Source organism: Vigna umbellata, chromosome 7 (genome assembly GCF_029865625.1).
Source record: "Vigna umbellata cultivar VRB3 chromosome 7, Vumbellata_1.0, whole genome shotgun sequence".
Classification (NCBI taxonomy): domain Eukaryota; kingdom Viridiplantae; phylum Streptophyta; class Magnoliopsida; order Fabales; family Fabaceae; genus Vigna; species Vigna umbellata.
Genome location: NC_142171.1, coordinates 31801037 through 31822330, shown reverse-complemented (window position 1 = coordinate 31822330; position 21294 = coordinate 31801037). Strand labels below are relative to the sequence as shown.

Below are 21294 nucleotides of genomic sequence, written 5' to 3'. Positions count from 1 at the left end.
AAAAACTCTCTTCTCTCTATCTTTTTTCTTTGGTTTTTACGTAACTACTCTCTTCCCTTTCTCTCTTCCTCTTTTGTTCTCTCATTCTATTACACAAAGTTCACTTTTCCTACATCTTTTCTCAAAAACCGTGGACCCCACTCCCATTCTATTACTTTTACTCACTTTTCTAAGTTAAGATGACTAATCTCTCTCCCATGCACCATTTCTTTTTAAGTAACACAACCCGTTCTCACACCACCCATTTTCTCTTCTCTCTCTCCTTCATTTAACTCACGGTTCTACACCTATTTACTCATGCTACTTTATTATACTTTTTCTCTTCACAAACTCCACCACAATTTACGTACACACCATGCATGCCCCTTCTCCATCTCCTTCTTTTCCTTTGACTTTTCAATACCTTACTCCCACTTTCTCACATCATGGTCCCACCACACCATTTATTATTTAATATCATAAAATAAAATCATTAAAATAAAATATCATTTTATTTATATAGGTTTTATATACACCACCCATAAATTTTATATTCCCTTTTTACCCTTCATTAAAAAATTATTAGAAACTCTAAAACCTTAATTTTACATCCCTTTCTTTCTTTCTTGTCTCCTGATTCCCTTTTCTAATGCCCCTGTACCACCGAATTAAACATTCCAAAACATTTATGTATGTATACGTTTTGGATTGAATAATTTAGAATATACTTTTGATTTGATGAAACATTTCAGATTATATATTTCGTAACACACATTTTTTAAATGTACAATCCAAAATCTCTCACCAAATCTAGAAGTATATTCCAACTTGTTCAATCCAATAAATATTAGAGTATTCCAGAAAAATGCAATTTGATATATTCTTTGTGACTTGTGAGTGTGATTTCACATGTTTCATGCAAGAAAAAAAATATAGGGTGCATAAAGCAATTTCTCATGCAAAAGTATGGTAAAAAAAAAGCTCATCTAAAAGGGCTTTGAGTTTATTTATATCATAGTCCTTGTACTCCCACAATTTCTTCGTGCACCCCTTCAAACATTCAAAACGATCATTTTATCTTTTGAAAAGTAACTTCGGAATTATATAATTCAGAAAATTTTCAGAATAAGCTTTTCAAAATAATATTCTGGAACAAAATTTTCAAAACAGAATTTTTGAAAAGAAATTTTCAGAATGTGATTTTTGGAAAATAATTTTCGGAATGTGTAAAATGTGTTCTGGAATAGGATTTAAAAAAAAATGTTTCCAAAATTAAAATAATGCCTTCCAGAACATCCATACATGAAATGTCTTCTGAAAAGAGCATTCTGAAACCCATTAAATACGTTCTGGAAAAAACTTCTCGAAACGAGTTTGTTTTTCTGTATTTTCTCTCTTCTTCCTCTGCAACATTCTTCCTCTCTTCTTCGAAGACGGTAAAGGCGGTGAAAGCAGCGGCAGGGTGGTGTGGTGCAATGATGAATGGTGTGAGCTTTTCTCTAGTATTGTGGGATGCAAGAATCAATTACCATATCAAGTAATATTACTGCATATTGTGGTGCTTTGTTTCAAAATTTAACAGTTTCTTGCCACATTGATTATAGCATTCATAGTTTCATACAATAAGACTATAATCAGTCCAAGATCATGGTTGTTTTTCTCTATTGTTATACATTGAAATACTTGCCTGCTATTCACTAGATCTCCCCCAATGTCAAGTTGTCCTGAATCCTAAATACTGCAAAATTTGACAACCAGAGAGAAGCACACGGGGCACTATAAAATTTGTAAATGATGATTGAAGCAAACTCATTCCTTCCCCAACTCCACCTAGGTTGCCATATGGTCGTAGCTACTACCACTATAATCATTAAGCATTTCAGGCATTTCTGTATTTTCATGCAATAGGAATTTTTGGTTCTCCCAAGTTTACAAAAGCCTCTGCAAAAGTCAATCGGGCTGCTGCAGCTTCCCAAGATACAAGGTGGTTCAAAAATACATCCACATACTTTGCTCTATCATTCTGTTCAAAAGTCGCAATGAATGTTAAGTTAATACCTTTATGGAAAATGTCCAATGATTTATGATGGTTAAACATACCCTGTAATCCAAATAGTATGCATGCTGCAGCAACGACAAAAAAGTCAGTTAGTGATGACTATATAAAGGTTTTCATTAAGTAATTTGCAGGTGTAGTTTGAGTTGTTCGAGTAAGAGGAAGAGAGAGAAAGAGAGGGCATACCTCCCACAAATCCAAATTGATAAGTGGCTGCATGAGAAAAGATTATTATATTCAATTACAATATTAAATGAAATAAATTTTATGGAGGAAAATGGAAATTAACTTACTATGTCATTCCACACAATTGGGCAAATGGCATTTGAAGTTTTGACTATCTCCAGTCTTTTCTCTTCTCTCTTCACTAAAACAACCGATGAATATTAGCATCAATCACCAGCATTGTTAGAGCAATATATCAAATTAGAATTTAACAACCACTCGAGATAAAACATAATAGAGGCTCTTATTGCAAGGAAAATCCAAGGATTTTTGGCATATTAAGAAGATAATATGGAATTTGAGAAGCTAAAACATTATTTTATAAGGATTGGGAGACCGCAGATAGGGAGGTCAATATGGAATGAACTTACAAACTAGCCAAACCCAACCAGAGCCAAATAATGTGAGGGAAGCTTCTACAAACTTCTCTCTAAAATTCATAAATGATCCAAAATCCTTTTCAATCTGTTGAAGGAAACCTAGTTTGGGCATATCACCCCCTCCTGGTTGCATGGATTCCCAAAAGAAATCATGGTTCCAAACCTGTGTGGAAAGGGCAGAGTTAATTACAGACAGCATTTAAATATAAAAGCACCTAGAAACCACAATTGTAATTTAATCAATATTACAGATGACTAGACAAGATTAGCTTCATCACAAGATAGGACAGACTGCTCTCAATATCATGCCAACTATAGAAAATTCAAACAACCAAGTAAAGTTGAGATAAATATTTGAAGAAATAAAAACTACAATCTAGAGAAGGAAAAATGATTTCATAAAGACAAATACAAATGGAAATGATACAGGAACCAACGGAACAAAGATTATTAATTTGTTTCATTCCCAGTTACATTTGTTTGGTTTCAAACTCAGATTGTTATATTAGTACTTTTATGGGGATACAAACTTGATATCTCTATTGCAGAGAGAGATATAGGGACAAACTTCCTATTTTACAGAATAGAACATTCACACACACTCAGTACTTCTTCATGGGACTGCACCTCGCAAGACCCAAGGCATATTCTCTAGCAAATGATAAGATATCCCTCCCTCTTCACCTCTCTTCTTATTTACGGGCAACATGCTTTAATGAAACTATCTTACAAAACTAACTAAAAGTATAATTAACAAATAGATAACTGATGCATCTGTTGTGAATGAGGACTGAGTACTAACGGCATTGCCTAACATAACTTAGTATTTTTACACTTTGTAGACAACTTTTAGAGCCCTAAAGTTTTAATAGATAAAAAAATAAGCAAAAAAAATAGATATGTAAGTAGAAAAGTGGAGAGAACTCCAAAATTCACATTCTCAACAAATGCGTGAAAAATTCATTTTTCTCTAGGCTGAAATTAAAGGAACTATGTTAATTGGGTACCTGCCCTAAAAGTCATTTATGTTTTCTTAGTATAAATTGTCATGTTCAGTACCTATCCTATAGCAGTAAGCAAGTTACTTGTCAACATATTGACCCCAATCTTAAGTTCAAACCATCCCTGCAACCACAGATATCTTAGTATGTCAGAATAATGAATCCCCCTTACAATATTGAAGCTAAAAGATGAAATTTCAGTTTTTAAAGTGCTATAATATAAATTTCCCTTGGTTTACATATCATGAAGATTATTCACTCTCCCATTGAATACATGTATGTAATCGATTATTATTAAAGTGTAATGCAAATTCTAGAAGAATCTAGAAGCTCCTAAGATAGAAGAATTGAAATGCAATACAAATTCTAGAATGTTGTAGAAAAACCTAAGATAGGAAGAAAAATCTAGAATATTCTACATAGGTAAAAATCTAGAACATTCCACATAAGTTGTGCCTAGGATGTTCTAGAATAATCTATGGGTCTATAAATACCCATGAACTCTACCATTTGATGTAAGATGTAGCCAACATCTATCATTTTGTATGAACCAACATCTACTACAACTAAAGACGACTACAACACATCTTCCAACTACTACTTCTACATTCAACTATCTCTACATTTTCTCTATCCCATCAACTACTCCTTTCACAACCTTCAAAATACTAACAGTGGTACCAGAGCTACGTTCGGTCATCTACTGGGCGTAGATAAAATTTTCAACTACCTCAAACAAAACTATAACTCATTCTACTACTTCCAAATATATTCTCAACACATGGCTACTACTAATCAAACATCATCAATTCCAGTACCTATTTTCAAAGGAGAAAATTATGATTTTTGGAGTGTCAAAATGAAGACATTCTTCCGCTCTCAAGATTTATGGGATATCATAGAAGAGGGATTCAATATTCCAGAAGACACCTCTACTCTTACTGCAGCTCAAAAGAAGGAGTTGAAAGAAAACAAGCAGAAGGATTCAAGGGCTTTATTTGTTCTTCAACAAGCAGTTGATGAGACAATTTTTCCAAGGATAATTGGTGCCACAAGTGCAAAACAAGCTTGGAATACAATACAAGAGGAGTTTCAAGGAAGTGACGAGGTACGCAATATTAAACTTCATTCTCTAAGACGAGAGTTTGAATTATTAAGAATGAAAGAATCTGAGACCATTAAAGACTACTATTCTAGAATAAAAGAAATAGTTAGTCAGATGAGAGCCTATGGGGAAAATATTCTTGACAAAAAGATCGTTGAGAAAATTTTAATTTCTATTCCCCAAAAGTATGATGCAATCGCAACCGCGATTGAACAAACAAAAGATTTGGCTACATTGTCAGTCACACAACTAATGGGCTCTCTTGAAGCTTATGAACAAAGATTGAAAAGGCATGAAGAAGACTCGGTTGAAAATGCCTTTCAATCAAAACTAAAATTACGGTCTCAGAATAAAGAATATGAAGGAAATAAAAGTAGAGAAGAAATTTCTAGAAATAAAGAAAATCCTAGAAGCTTCTCTAAGACTCGTCAAGAAAAATATCCTCCATGTGACATATGTAAAAAGACAAGTCACTTGGAAAAAGATTGTTGGCATCATGGAAAACCTCAATGCCACTATTGCAAGAAATTTGGTCACGTAGAAAAGTATTGTCGTAATAAAAATAAGCATAAAGCAAACTTTGTAGAAGAAGATAATCAAGAGAAACTCTTATTCTACGCCAATCAAGAATCTTCTGGTAGAGAAGAAAGTTGGTACTTGGATAGTGGATGCAGTAATCACATGGCAAAAGATCAAAGTATCTTCAAAGACATTGATAAATCTGTCAATGTCAAAGTTCGGCTAGGAAATGGCACCACAGTGGAGTCTCGAGGCAAAGGAACTGTCATGGTGGAGACAAAGAAAGGTACGAAATTCATCAAGGATGTTTTACTAGTTCCAAATCTTAAAGAAAATCTTTTAAGTATTGGCCAAATGATGGAGAATGGATATTCTCTTCATTTTGAGAAAGATACATGCAAAATTTATGACAATAAAATGATAGAAATTGGCCAAGTAAAAATGGAGAAGAGAAATAGAAGCTTTCCTATAAGCTTCAAACCTGGAACTAATATTGCCATGAAGGTAGAAGTTGATGACTCATGGCTTTGGCATAGGAGATTTGGCCACTTCAACACACATGCCTTAAAACTTCTATATACGAAAAACATGATGAGAGATCTTCCATGCTTGAAGGAGAATAATGAATCATGTGAAGGATGTCTCCTCGGAAAACAACATCGATTACCATTCTCGACAGACAAAGCATGGAGAGCAAAAGACTTATTGGAGTTGATTCATACCGATGTTTGCGGACCGATGAGAACACCTTCACATCATAACAACAGGTATTTCATCCTCTTCATCGATGACTTCTCTAAAATGACATGGGTCTATTTCTTAAAGGCAAAGTCAGAAGTTTTTGGAGTATTCAAGAAATTCAAGGCCCTTGTTGAGAAGTAAAGTGGAAAACAGCTAAAAGTACTTAGAAGTGATCGTGGCAAGGAGTACACATCTCACGAGTTTGACAAATTCTGTGAAGATGAAGGCATAGAGCGACAACTTACAGTCGCATATACTCCACAACAAAATGGCGTGTCAGAGAGAAGGAATCGCACAGTTATGGAGATGGCAAGATCAATGCTGAAAGAGAAAAGTATGCCTAACACTTTTTGGGCTGAAGCAGTCTACACTGCAGTTTACATTCTAAATAGATGCCCAACTAAGGTCGTCCAAGACAAGACTCCTATTGAAGCTTGGAGTGGGAGAAAGCCATCAGCTAAACATCTACGAGTATTTGGATCTATCTGCTACATACATGTTCCTGATCAAAAGAGGCACAAGCTTGAAGACAAAACTATACAAGGAATATTCTTGGGATATAGCACATAGTCAAAAGGCTATCGAGTCTACAACCTACAAACAAAACAACTCATCATCAGTCGAGATGTTGAAGTTGATGAAAATGCTTCTTGGAATTGGGAAGAAGAAAAAGTTGTTAAAAGCAACATTCTACTTCCAGTGCAACAATCTCAAGAAGAAACTCAAGAAGAGGCAGAAAATTCAGGTACGCTTTCTCCACCTCCACAACAGGAAGGTTCTTCACATGAATCTAGTCCAAGAAGAGTAAGATCTTTGGTAGGCATATATGAAACTTGCAATATGGCCATGATTGAGCCTTACTGTTATGAAGAAGCATCAAAGCAAGAACTATGGTCAAGGCAAAGGAGGAAGAAGATCAAATTAAAGATATGTTACCAAGGCCAAGATTTGAACTACAGCGCATAATGCTTGAAGTTACCGAATTTGCATTAAGGAGGAGTATTAAAGTGTAATGCAAATTCTAGAAGAATCTAGAAGCTCCTAAGATAGAAGAATTGAAATGCAATACAAATTCTAGAATGTTGTAGAAAAACCTAAGATAGGAAGAAAAATCTAGAATATTCTACATAGGTAAAAATCTAGAACATTCCACATAAGTTGTGCCTAGGATGTTCTAGAATAATCTATGGGTCTATAAATACCCATGAACTCTACCATTTGATGTAAGATGTAGCCAACATCTATCATTTTGTATGAACCAACATCTACTACAACTAAAGACGACTACAACACATCTTCCAACTACTACTTCTACATTCAACTATCTCTACATTTTCTCTATCCCATCAACTACTCCTTTCACAACCTTCAAAATACTAACAATTATTATACCGATGCTCTTCATAGATATAATTCATATATAAGAGAAACTTTTTGTGTACTTCTTTGAATAAAAACAACCCAGACTACATTACACTTAATTGAGATTTAACAAAATTAATCTCAACTTCCCTCTTCAATTTTTCTTTTCCAGTCATATATACCATTCATATACAAAGGATAAAAGGGAGTAAGTGTGATTTCTGAAGAAAGATGAGAGGTGAGTGTAAATTTGCAAATCTTGGAGGATGTTTAATATTGTGAACATTGTGTATATTCTAATTTTCCTATATAATATAGAACGGAGCATTTTCAATAGTTTTACGAACAAGCATGCAATTTCAGAATTGATTTATTGTTCAAAGCCTATGAGCAACAATGTAACAAGTACCTCAGCTGCATTGTTGAATTCAGGGAAAGGATTTCCACTGTTGTATGTCACTTTGACTAGTTCATCCATGGTGTAACCATATAGTATATCGTCCTTCTCTAGCTGTTTGTTCAACCCTTCTAAAAGACTCCGATGATATTCACCCCAATGCTTGTTAATTGTCTTCTTACTCATATGCGGCTCTAAGGCATCCTAAGAAATATTGAAGCAGCAAAATAAAGTTAGAATTATCAATGTTGACACAAATTGCCTATTAGTGGCTGCCTATGATGCATGAATGTGATGAGTATCAGCTACAACACATATCTAACATAGCAATTTCTCTCATCTTGAAAAATATAGGATTTGTCAGATACATTTAAAGTAGGTATATATGCATATATACAATCCACAAAATAAAATAAATGTTATAGTACTTTCTTTTAAGAAATCATATTAAAATTGACAATCATTATTAAATATTACCAAGTTAAACTTATGAAACTCAAATGTATATACAACTTATAGTTTCAGATAGAGATGTCAAAACGGATAACCCGACTTGACTAGGCCCGGCTCACCACGGGTTAGTCACTTAGTGAGCCAACCCAACCCAGCTCACTTATTAGCAAGCGGAAAAAATTTGAACCCGGCCCGACCCACCACGGGTTGGTGGGTTAAACGGGTAAGCTCACTGGCTCATTTAATTATAAGTTTTTTTTTTAAATAAAAAGTTTACAATTTTTTTTAATTCAAATCTAAATAAACATCCACTAAAATGATGTTAAACTCCAAAGACAATTAAAAAAAAAAAAGTATCATACAATGAAAGCGTAATCCAAAAACATGTACAAAAGACGATAAATAAGTTTTTAATATTGATAATTTTTGTATCACTTGTCCATTTATAATATTAGAATCTTGAACATATAAATCTATAATATTTTTCTCTCTAGAAACATCTTCTTCTTTGTCACCATCCACAATATAATAACAAAATGTTAACTAATAATATTGAAACACAAAATAATAAATAATTAAATTAAATGAGGTGGGTTGGTTAGCCAACCCGGCTCACCACGGGTTCAACCCAGTGAGCTGGATTCTAAATGAGCCGGGTTGAAAACTAGCTCGCATAAAAAAACTTATATTTTTTTCAAACCCAACCCCGCTCAAACCCGTGGTGAGCCGGGTTGGCTCACGGGTTACAACTCATTTTTACAGCACTAGTTTCATATGAACAAGTGGTAAGGGTGAGAATTGCTTCGATCAACATTTGTTATAACAACACTTGTTCTTTAATTAAGTGGTACTCAAGTATCAATTCCTAAAAACGAACTCACGGAAAAATAACAAATTATATATTTTATATATGTTTAATATTTGGAAATATATAAAAATAAAAATGATGACATTTATATATACTAGTGGAATGTTATATATTAGGCTATTTTAAGAAAAAGGGGTTGGGGTGTGGGATCCTTGGTTCGTGGTGGCTTATTTTTCAAGGGTAATAAATAAGCCTTTTATAGGATTAAGGTTTGTTGGAAATCACAAAATAGGAATAATCTCTTATAACGGAAAACCTAAAAATAAGAGCATATAGTTCAAATAAAAGTACACAATAAATTTGATATGCTTTGGCACCTCAAGGCCTATATCCACGAATACTAAATAAAAATAGAGATAAATATGTTTTTGGTCCTGAATTATTAAGTAAAATTGGAAATCGACTCTGGTCGAAACTTTGATACATTTTGGTCTATGTACTTTCAAAAGTATTGGTTTCAGTTCCCATTTTTCAAGGACGTTAAAGTTAATCCTATGTGACAAACGATGTTTCATAGATATTGTGTGGTCACACATGTTTGACACATGTTGTTTCCTTTATTTTTTTAAAGGTGTTCCTACCACGTCCAATAGTCTCACATCGCTTAGGAATCAAGACCTAAGGTAGTTTAAATACTCATTGCACCCTCTGAGACGCCTTTTAAGGACAAAACCATAACAGAGTTCCACGTTCTAAAGTGGACAAAACCTCGAATGTATGGTGATTGACCCTAACAAACCATCAGTTTCCTTAAGCCCTCCACTGGGGATGACTAGTCATTGCCCTTAGAACTCGATTGAGGGCTTATGTTCCTACCACACCTAATAGTCTCACATCGCTTAAGAGTCGAGGTCTAAGGCAATTTAAATACTCATTCCACCCTTCGAGACGCCTTTTAAGAACAAAATCGTGACAGAGTTCTACGCTTCAAAGCGGACAATACCTCAAATGTATGGTAATTGATCCTAACAATGTACCTCGACAGACTTGGGATTAGAACAAAAGGAAACAAATTTTTAAAACACAATGAAATCAAGCAACAAAGCATAAGAAACATGTAATTCCAAGAATGTTATAAATTGAGTTTGAGGAGTCCAAGAAACAAGAACACTCACCCTCCATGGAAGACAAAACAAAGAAACAGAAGAAGCACTTCACAATGGTGGAAAGGCTTTCGAAGCTCCCCCAAAGCCATTCAACAAACTCTGAATCTTCAACAAAATCCATCTCCTCCATCCTCTCACACTTCTCCCAACTTAAAACCTCAACAGAGTTCCAACTCCAACAATCCCAATCCCTTTTACGAAACTCCTACTTCCTACCCCTCTTACGACATTCGAACCTCCCTCAAAACCGTCTTTGACCTAAGACAATCCCTCCAAAACCTCACCAACCAACTCATCCTCAAAACCAACTTCTCGTTCAAGAATAAACCCACCAAGAAGGACCACAAGGATATCGCCATTCTGCAAGCCAAACAACTTCAAACCATTCATCTTGGGTAACCATCAACAATCACCCAAACCCCTATATACCCAAGATAAGTATTAAGTTGGGGGAGAAAACACTAAAATCAACTATTTATTTTAATAATAGTTTCTTATTTTCCCCTATTTCACATTACTCTATGTGAGAGTTTGGTGAATGCCTACTCCAGAAACAACAAGATTTTACTTGAAGGATGACAATAAATTGTAATTTAGGAGTAATATTATTTGTACGAAAAAGCAACAGTTCTAATTTACAAGCACTCTTTCAGCTTATATTAAGCCCTCTTTTGATTTTAAGTACTGATACACTACAGATGTGTATTTAAAACATATCCAAGCGTATCTGTGTCAAATACATCATTGAAAGGAATACATTGGTTGTTGTGCTTAATGTTGAGCATCCGATTTATAAGGGCCACAAAAAAGTACTAGCATTCTCAATAACAATGTCGTATGGGCTATTTAGAACTGTTGTTTATTTGGTGAATGGAAACTTTCTTATTTCCCTAAACTCTTTCCTCTGTAAAAAGGTTGTGTTTCACATTGAGCAAATAAACCAGTACCTTTTTTCGATTTGATCCACAATAGATAACTCAAAAAATTAATTTGTGTCAAATTATAGAGCCTAAGCCGGGAAGACGGAAAAGAGAGTAAGATTTTATTGACATTGGTGGGTAATGACATGATACTAAAGACAAAGCACTAATTCATTTACACTAGTGGCAGTGATAGGCCCATTATGCAAGAACATAGAAGGAAAGGGAGGAGGGGCTGAAGGAATAGGAGAATGGGAAAACAGACCCCAGAAACAATGCTAGTTTGTCTTCAAAATGAAAGAAACACGTCACAGCAGCTGAGGGGAGTAGAAGAGAGAGAAGAGGGGCATAACAAAAAGGAAAGCTGGATGGAGATTGGAGGGGAGGATATGAAAATCATGCAGAAAGAGGAGACGGAGGGGTACATTATAGGGGAAGGTAACGGATGAGGGGGAAGTAAGCTGTTTGGCCTGGCTAACTAAACAAACAGGCCTTCCTCAGGAAAAAGGTGTTGCATGGTCTACATTTCCTATTTTCCGTTTCTGTAAGAAGCTGTGCTCCAACCATTACTGAAATCTGGAAAAAATCTCCTAAAAGTGAGAGACATTGAGAAATGTGTTCTTTAGACGTTGATCCTTTTTTTTTTTTGCATTGAGAAAAAGGAATCGATATAATAAATACAAGAAATTTGATATCCTCTAACAATGAATATATGATACAAAAATAAATAAAAAGATTCCTAATAATAGATATAGAATCTAGATATTCTCGATTATATAGGATCCACTACTTATTGCTATAATTATAACAAGATCATACAAGCTACTAATATAAGATCCAATAAGACATACCTCTTTGTCCCAATAAACAAGATGGTTATAGTAAAAAGAAATGAGCTAAGAGAAATAAGTTGTCACAATTTATTTCAAAATCGTAATTTAAATTTTAGAGTTCACTGAAGGTTGGATAATTTTATGTTTCTCCAAAAACAAAAAGTTCAAAGTAATGCCATCCCTTTCCTAGTTTTTCTTTTTCTTGATCATTCCAATGGTTGAAGGTCAATGGTAATTATAACTAGCACCTAGATTGAGCACAAGTGAATATAACAATTTAACCTACAGATGCAATTATTTCTCCGATAAGCTTGATGCTGAAATAGATGACTCAACTAATCCAAGCATATAGGACAAAACAGTACACTTATTTCCAAACTAAGACATGGATTCAGACAACTAAGTGAATCACTTACAAGTTCATACGGAGGGGTCTTCAAGCCGTAAAATGAAGTGATTTTTGAGGATCTGGGTGAGCCATCAAACCTCTTTTTCTGCTTAAAATGTAATGATGAAAACAAGTCAGCACAAATAAGAAAAGGACGTTGCCTTAGCGAATAAATCTCCTCTCAGGAATGATATAAAATCAATTTTAATCTATTAGAGAAGCAGACGATGGCTGATAATGAAACTCATTTAGCTTGCCCAAATACTTTAGATGTAAACCTTCAATGGTTCTTCATACTTTTCTATGTTAAGGAATGATGATATCCCAATAGTTACACCATGCAGTCATAAACCTTTTATACTAAAAAACATATAGAAACTGACCAAACACATTCTACAGACAATCAAAATTTCAAAGCCTCACTGTTTCCCACATTATGCCTATTAGTCATTTACTTTTTCTGTAGGATTAACATTCATATTTTTTTTTTCTTTAAAAAAATATTATGAATTTCAATACTGAAAACCCACATAAAAGCAATGGAAACATTGCAAATCTAGGCCTTAATTTTGTAGCCTTATCGGTTTCAATTTGTATGAAATAGAATAATAACTCATACCCTTTTCATGCAAAACATTAGGCTCACTCAATTCATTGATTTATCACGCCTTCCACAAATATTAAATTAATTTCATTGTTTGTATGTAACTTCATTTATCAAAAGTAATCAAAAGACAAACATGACACCAAAAAGTTGACACAGAATTAATCTTAAGTGCAAAGCACGTTCATGTTTAATTATATCCCCAGGAAAGATACCTGGAGAAACTACCATAATTTAAAAGGGGAACTAATCAGTAAGACAAAGAAACAACAAAACATCAGTCCAAGAAAGTTACTCTGTGAAGAAGCTTTGGAATCTTGAACTTTCTTGATAAGTTTGCTGAAACAAGATGAGGGCTAGTAGAGATAGGATTGAAATAACAGGAAGCCATTGCTACTTTATTCCCTAGCATTTAAATCAGAATATCAAGGCATCGGTAAGCTGTGGATTATGTTCCAGAAAACAACAATTATAACCAAATATGTAGATTTAGTATAGCAACAATTTAATTCTCACATCTGAGTTTTTCACATTCTAGATGAGAAACAAAGCACTGAAGAACATAAAGTGATCACAGCATTTTCAAAACAAAACTGAGGCCACCCTCCACCTAGAACGCGCCTTTCCCACATAGAACAACAAATAGACAAAAAAACTCAATTGAACAGAACTTGTCCCAGGGATTCACTTGGCATCAGCTATTAATTATGGATATTAAGTTTCAATTAAACCTAAAAATCTAATAGTCTAATAGTGCATTTTTCCCCTTGTATGTACATAGGAAATACACACATAATTGCTACTGCAAAAGATTGTTTTGAAGCGGTGTAATTGTTTACTCTTTTCTGTAAACACTCAGCCAGTTAAGCTTCATATAAGGAGGTGTGACTCAGTGCATGAGGGCTGTGATTGCAACTGGAAATAGACTGGGAAATAATATCACTAGATCTCAGAATGTAAAACTGAAAACTGTTGGGATTTCACACAAAACACAACCAAAGCATGTATCAATATCGTACATGATGAAGTATCCCTAAAAGACAAGAACAACAGCACGAAGCTTTGAGATACGGTAGTGAAGCACGGTTAAAAGTGTTGACAAAAACAGAAAGAATAGAGTCTGATACTGTAACCGTTTAGACATTTAAACAAGCATTTATCGTGCATGTGAACTTGGTATTTCAATGACAAAAGACAACGATCATTAGATTAAACCACAATATAATGGTGAAACATAGGCCAACCAGTCAAAACACTCTAAAGCGTTCCACCTCTCTTGCAATGATAAACCATCTATTTTGTCTACGAATGCATCTCATAATACTACCTAAATTTGAACTTCTCTAAGTCTGAGATTGTAATAGTTTACACATTTCAACAAGCAGTTGCCAAGTTTATGAACTTAATATTTCAACAAGACGAAACACCATGTCCATCAGATTAACCCCCAATATAATGGTGAAACATAGGCCAGGAAAACAAAGCACACCAAAGATGCCACCTTTCTTGGAATGCTAAACCACCCATCATGTGTCCCATAATTGTAGCTAAGATTTTAACTAGTGAGTGTGGAGTCTAGGATTCAAAAATGAAATTAATAAAAAAGAGAGACATGACTTAGCCACGAAAAGTTTGAATTATAAAAGCGATTGGTGGCATAAATTTCAAATAGAGAGAGTAGAAGCAACGAAAAACACACGAGCTTATAAAAAAAGCTAAAAAATCATGAAAAACAAAAAAGAAGACAACGTCTTGATGAAAACATTAAACCCAAACATGGGAAATTCAGAGAGAGAAAAGGGGAAGTTACGAGAATTGCTGAGGGTGTTCGTGTTAAGGTTATGCCGACATAAACTGGAAACTAAATCTTCTCAGGATGGTACAGCTGTTGCTTGCTGTTATGGTGAAGTGTAGAAGATAATGTAACATCTACATTTTAACGTCCACTTGTAATTACCATTATTTATTTGATTTAATTAGGCTTTTATTAAGTTACTGTTTTATTCACTCAATTTGGTTCAATTTAATTTCTTTATTTATTAAAAAATCAATTCCTTAATTTTTAAAAGGATAAAGCAACAATTTAGTAATTAAAAGAATAGATAACATGAATTAGTTATTGAATAAAAAAGTCTAATAATTTATGTTTGGCAAAACTATTTTGTCTATTTTAATAACTAATTTATCACTAAATTGAGAACCATCTTGTTAAGCCATAATATTTCAACATAAATGTTAAGCTATAACATTTCACTCTGCATCGTAGCAGGGGATTTCTCATAGCAAATCATTAGTAGAATAGAAAACTATATGTTAGAAAACGAACCACATCAATATCACAATATCATTTTCTTTGTACATATATAGAAGATGAAGATGATTGAAGTGGAGAAGATCAACATTAAATAAAATCCTACAAATATGTTGATGAAGCTAATTCGCAAAATCAAATTTATGTACTTTCAGATCTTGTTGAATGTTGATTGGTGGAAGTAATTCCAAGTGAAAGAGATTGCAATCCAAAATGAATTTTCTACGTCATGGGGTATTAAACATTTTGATAGATCATCTAAGAAGAGTTTTTAGGAGTACACGATTTGACGGAGCAATAAAACGTCTGGTATTTAGTAATTAGATTTATGTTTGTACTCTAACTAATTTGTAACTCTCGTCATTTTCAAGGGTGGTTTATATGTGTCCCAATTAGACATAGTTGAGATACAATTTGACACACAATCTTGCTAAGTTGCTTCCGGTATAAGGCTAAGTAATATCTAATACCTTTACAATTTCTCTTCCAAAGCTGTCCAGGATACTATTATCTTCGTCTTCACTTCAACCGTCCAGGGGTACCTATCAAAGGTTTTCCGATACTTAAGTTAGTAAACAGTCCGTACGGTGTTCAAAACAGTGATATTAAATGCACAGTAAATGTGATCACCTACCTCTTATCTTTGACCAATTTATAGTTTTTTATATGGGTTTCAGATTAGTGAAACCTTAATCTCAATCCAATCTTAGTCCATTACCCCTAATTACCATTTACCTTAATCTTTGCACATAAAGCTTATCTGTCGACTAAGGTCGTCCGACCTTGATAGGGTCGTTTGGTCCTAGCTAGCAACATTTATCCACTGTTTAGCTGTGTGGTCTTCTTGATATGCATTATCTCACAAGTCGTCTGGCCCCTACTGTACACATGCCCCCCAAGCCCTGGAAAACATAGTTGGCGTTGGGGTTTGTTGCAAGCAGTACTGTGGTTGATCTGTCATGGTTTGGTCCTGGTCGTTCGACGTGTTTTGAAATTTCATTTGAGCGGGAAGATACGTGTCGTGTACGCATGCAATCTCCTTCTCGGGCAGTGGTAAGGTCGCTCAATCGGGACTGTTGGATGTGGCCAATTTTAAGGCAGCGATGGATTGACGGTTTCTAAAATTTTTCTATAAATAGGGTGGTGGGTATGTCATCATTTTTACCACTTTATTTTCTTTGCTCTGCATACCGCCCGACAAGCTTTTCTCATTCTTTTTTCCAAGGTAATAATAATGGCTATTCTTCACGTTATCTCATTTGAGGAGTCGTCGGGCAGAGGCGACGAGGGTGCAACAAGTAGAGGTGATTGGTCATCATCTCCGAGCTCTGTGTTGTCCTCCTACCTTGAGACAACCGAGTGGAAGGGTAGCTCAGAGCCTCACTCTCCCCTTTATCATGGTGAGAGGGTCATAAATGGGGTGGCCCTCAGAATTCTTGTTGGTGGAGTTGACATTGATGATGACGAGGAGATACCTGCTAGTGGATGACCGATCGTTTAGGGCTACGGGTGGGCGTCGCATGACGTTGGGCTTTATACGTCATGCTTCAACGTTAAAAAGGAACTAGAATGATGGGTCGAATAGTTATGTATAGTTCGAGACATAGAGGATGCTCGTTTGATAAGGTTGGTTGTTAGAAAGAAGAACGAACAAGTTTTTCACGGTAAAGGATCACGTACGGAGGATTTCTTTTTCATATATGCGTATATATTCTCCCAAATGTCTGTTCGGGTTCCGTTTACAGCCTTTCAGTCGATGGTTCTTCGCGAGCTCAATGTCGCTCCTTCCCAACTATACCTGAACGGTCGGGCTTCCATACAGGCGTTTGTAGTAGTTTGTTCTGCTTTGGGGATTACTCCCACAATTCCTGTTTTTCTCCATTACTACAACGTACGCCAAAATGCTAAGTGAGGATGGGTATTTCTGATGTTTGTCAAGAATAAATTGTTATTCAAACCCTTTTCTGATTCTTTCAAAGGGTTTAAGATGAAATATTTTAAAGTCATAATAAAAGAATCTGGTCGGTCCGAATTCCATGACAGGACATGTCATCCCTTGTTTCCCTTTTACTGGACAAGGGAGCCTCGAAAAATAAGTGCTTGGTCGGTCGGCCTAATGAGCCCAGCTAAATTGGAGGTCGTTAGGATTATAAATGTGTTACCCTGCCACCTTTCTGCCCGCGGACTTGTCGAGTGCCTTGCCCATGAGGATTTTGAAACAATGCATTCGGTAGGGTATTTTTTCATTTTTTATTTTAGGTTTAATACGTATTTTGGTCCCTCTTTTCGTAGGGTCTGTTTAAAGTAGTCCTCCTTTTTTTCAAAAGTTCACAAACATCCTACTTCTCGCAAAAACGATGCACTTTAGTCCTTTTTGGTTACGGCGTTAAAAAGACTAACGGCACAGCTGCCCAGCTGGCACAAAACTGATGAGTTGTACAGTTATGGTTGAGGTGGTACTGTGAATTACTGATTCATCTTGAAATACAATAATTTAAAATGATTTAAAATAATTTAAAATGATTTAAAATAATTTAAAATGATTTAAAATATTTTAAAATGATTTAAATTAATTTAAAAGATAGGGTTAAAAATAATTTTAGGGTTACAAATAATTTTAGGATTAATTACATTTGGGGTAAAATCTCTTAGCGATTTCGGGGCGATTTAGGGTTCAACAATCACCTTTCGAAGAATGCAGATTTTGATTTTTGGTGAAATCAAGTTCGTGGTTCGTCCAAGAGCATCATTCGTTCGTCAGTGCTAGTGAGGTTAGTGATCGCATTACTGTTTTTATGTTGTTCTATATTTGTCAGTGCAGATTTGTATTTAATGGGTGGATTCTATATTTGTTGTGTTTAAAATATGATTATATTTGTGGCGTGGTGGGGGGTTTATGGAAAAAGTACTGGCGTTGGGTGTTGAAATTGATCCCATGGTGTGTTAATTTAAGTTAATGAGTGGTCCCCCTTTTCCATTTGCAGTGTAGGGATGTCTAACGATAGGTTTGAGGTAGTGGTCCACCACGGTGGGACCTTGATAAAGGAAGTGCCCTTTAATTATATAGGTGGGGAGATATGTTATTGGGACATTGACCCCGATACATGGAGCTATTTTGGAGTAGTAGGTTCACTTAAAGATTTGGGTTAAATTGAAGTACATGAGTTATATTACGATATTGAACATGTTTTATATAAGCTATATGACGATAAAGGAGCTTTGAACATGATGAATGTGGGAAAATTGTTGGGGAAAGTCAACTTGTATGTTGTACATAAAGTGAGCGAAGCAGTGGTTGTAGAAAATGAGGATGAAATTCTTTACCTTTGCCAAGGGCCTGCAGAGAGTGGTGAGGGTAGTGGTGTTGAGGTTGGTGTAGAAGGTCCTGTTGAAGTGCAACAGGAGGTTGAGGAAGGTCCTCTTCACTGTGGTGGTGACTTGGAGAGAGATGATGGAGTACAGGTTGACATAGAGGAACTGGGTGGAGTGGAGGAAGAAGTAGAAGTGCATAATGAGGAAGAAGTAGAAGTGCACAGTGAGGAAGATGTACAAGTGCAGAGTGAGGAAGAGGTACAAGTGCACAGTGAGGAAGAGGTATAACTGCACACTGAGGAAGAAGTACAACTGCACACTAAGGAAGAAGTGGAAGTGGATAGTGAGGAAGAAGTGGAAGTGGATACTGAGGATGAAGCACATTTTACTGTTGAAGAGAACTTGGAGGAGGTAGGTGATTTGGGTATTGCTTTGGACAATAGTGATTCAGAATACAGGATGGAAGATAGTGATAACGAAGCACAAGGACATGGTAGGGGGTTGTCAGATGATGAATGGGAGTCAGATTTGCTGTTAACTCCAGATAATAGTGGAAGTGAGGAGGATGAAACTGAGGACAGACCAAGTAGAGGTCCCTTTCCTACATTTGGGAAAAAGAAGTCAATGTCAGATTACAAATGGGAACTTGGTACTATATTTACCGATAAGGATGAGTTTAAGGAAGCCATTAGAAGCTATGCTATTCATGCTGGGAGGGCTCTTACGTTTGTAAAAAATGATACCGTAGGGTAAGGGTGAGATACATGGGTGGGCAAAAAAAGTGTCCATGGGTAGCTTACTGTGGGTATTTGCCATCACGCAAGATTTGGCAGTTAAGGAAGATTGTTGATGTTCATTCTTGCAGCAGGCAACTGAACATTAAAATGATGAATAGTAAGTGGTTGAGTCATGAAATAGATAAGTCTTTACATGAAAATCCTAGTATAAGGGTCCAAGACATACGTACCAAAGCATTAAGGAAATGGAACACCAATGTATCAATTTCTAAAGCAAGAAGGGCGAAGTTAATGACATCAAGTCAACGTGAAGGGGATTTTAAAGAACAATTTCGAAGGATTTATGACTATGCACATGAGGTATTGAGAAGTAACCCAGGGTCAACGGTTAAGGTTAAAGTGAACAGTGATAATGGTCAGTCCATATTCGAGAGATGTAAGGACATTTTTATTAGTTGTAAGGACATTTTTATTAGTTGTAGGCCCATCATCTGTTTAGATGGGTGTTTTTTGAAAGGTCTTTATAAGGGAGAGCTGCTTACTGTTGTTGGGAGGGATCCAAATGAGCAAATGCTACCCCTTGCATATGTAGTAGTTGAAGTCAAAAATAAAGATAGTTGGTCCTGGTTTTTGCAATTATTGGTTGATGACCTTGGGGGCAATGAAGTTTGTGGGGCGTACACGTGGATGTCTGACCAACAAAAGGTACATGCAGTACTTAAATTATTTTATTATGCATACTTTATTAATCATGTGTGTTTGATTAAAAAATTGATGTTGGCAGGGGTTGGTGCCAGCTATCAAAGAGCTTTTGCCTAGGGCAGAACAAAGATTCTACATCAGGCACCTTTATGCTAACTTTAGGAAAAGATTTTCTGGTCAGATATTGAAGAATTTGATGTGGAGGGCTGCCACAAGCACATACCCCCAAGCTTGGGAGAGAGAGATGTTGAATATCAGAGCAGTGAATGAAGAAGCATATAAATACCTCATAGCCATTCCCCCAAGGTACATTCTTTCCATTACATGCACAAAGATTCTGCATTACTAATGTTTGGTAACCCATTTTCTTCATTCTCGTGCAATAGGTATTGGTCAAGAAGTAGGTTCAGAACTCAAGCAATGTGTGATACTCTGGATAACAATATCAGTGAAGGATTCAATAGTGTTCTTGTTCAATCTAGAGGAAAGCCCATTATAACCATGCTGGAGGATATTAGACTGTATTTGATGAAAAGATGGGCCATGAACAGAACCAAGGTGGCATCTATGGATTTCAATGTCTGTCCAAAGATCAAAAAGAGACTTATGAAGGAATGTAATTTGTCAAGATATTGGATCCCAAGGTAATATTGTTCTTGTGCCTTATTTATGTTCATATGCAGTTGTTCTTGTGCCTTATTGATGTTCGTATCCAATTGTTGATATGCAGCTGGTCTGCAAGAAGGATTTTTGAGGTTAGGCATGTTTCAGTCATTGGGAACAAGTTCACAGTGGACCTGGACAATGAAGAATGTAGCTGCAGGAAGTGGATGGTCAGTGGCATCCCATGTTGTCATGCAGTTGCATCAATGAACTATTCAAATGTAGATCTAGAAACTTTTATTCCAATTTGGTTCAGGAAATCCACATATGCGTCCATCATCTATCCTGTGAATGGCCACCTCCTATGGGAAAAAACTAGTTCTCCTATGTACTGCCACCACTTAAGAGGAACATGCCTGGGAGACCAAAGAAAAAAAGAAGAATGGAGCCATGGGAGCTAACGAAAGATGGGACCCAAATGAGTGTTGGTGGGTAGCGAAAGAAATGTAGCATCTGCCGTGAACTGGGGCACAACAAAAAACTGTGCCCTTTACGTCCAGCCATCATCGAACCAACAGAACCAGCACAGGCACAAAGTTCACAACCCCTTGCACCTTCACAGTCATCAAGTCCCCAATCTCCTCACCCACCACAACCAAGTCAAGATTCCATCCGAGATTTAAGTCAGCCAC

At 35.8% G+C, this 21294-nt stretch overlaps 2 protein-coding genes across 7 annotated transcripts; one reads left to right on the top strand and one right to left on the bottom strand.

The window, feature by feature from the left end:
- Window positions 1-1502: 1502 nt before the first annotated feature.
- FSD3 (Fe superoxide dismutase 3) lies at window positions 1503-14896 on the bottom strand. Of its 6 annotated transcripts, none has more exons than XM_088095450.1 (9): window positions 14748-14896; window positions 13233-13342; window positions 12362-12442; window positions 7778-7969; window positions 2632-2803; window positions 2329-2402; window positions 2222-2248; window positions 2038-2103; window positions 1503-1947 (listed from the first exon to the last, which is right to left on the bottom strand). In XM_088095450.1, the coding sequence occupies exons 2-9, from the start codon at window positions 13326-13328 to the stop codon at window positions 1930-1932; spliced, it is 726 nt and encodes a 241-aa protein (XP_087951576.1). In that variant the 5' UTR covers window positions 13329-13342; window positions 14748-14896; the 3' UTR covers window positions 1503-1929. The 6 variants fall into 6 exon arrangements, with proteins under 6 accessions (XP_087951576.1, XP_087951577.1, XP_047171078.1 ...); XM_088095451.1 differs by having other exon boundaries at window positions 1503-1941; XM_047315122.2 differs by having other exon boundaries at window positions 1503-2002; window positions 2080-2103.
- Window positions 14897-19324: 4428 nt separating this feature from the next.
- On the top strand, window positions 19325-20981 carry LOC148195742 (uncharacterized). The gene is made up of 6 exons (XM_088095274.1): window positions 19325-19712; window positions 19815-20002; window positions 20082-20305; window positions 20386-20643; window positions 20730-20832; window positions 20919-20981. The coding sequence occupies exons 1-6, from the start codon at window positions 19325-19327 to the stop codon at window positions 20979-20981; spliced, it is 1224 nt and encodes a 407-aa protein (XP_087951400.1).
- The last annotated feature ends 313 nt before the right edge of the window (window positions 20982-21294 follow it).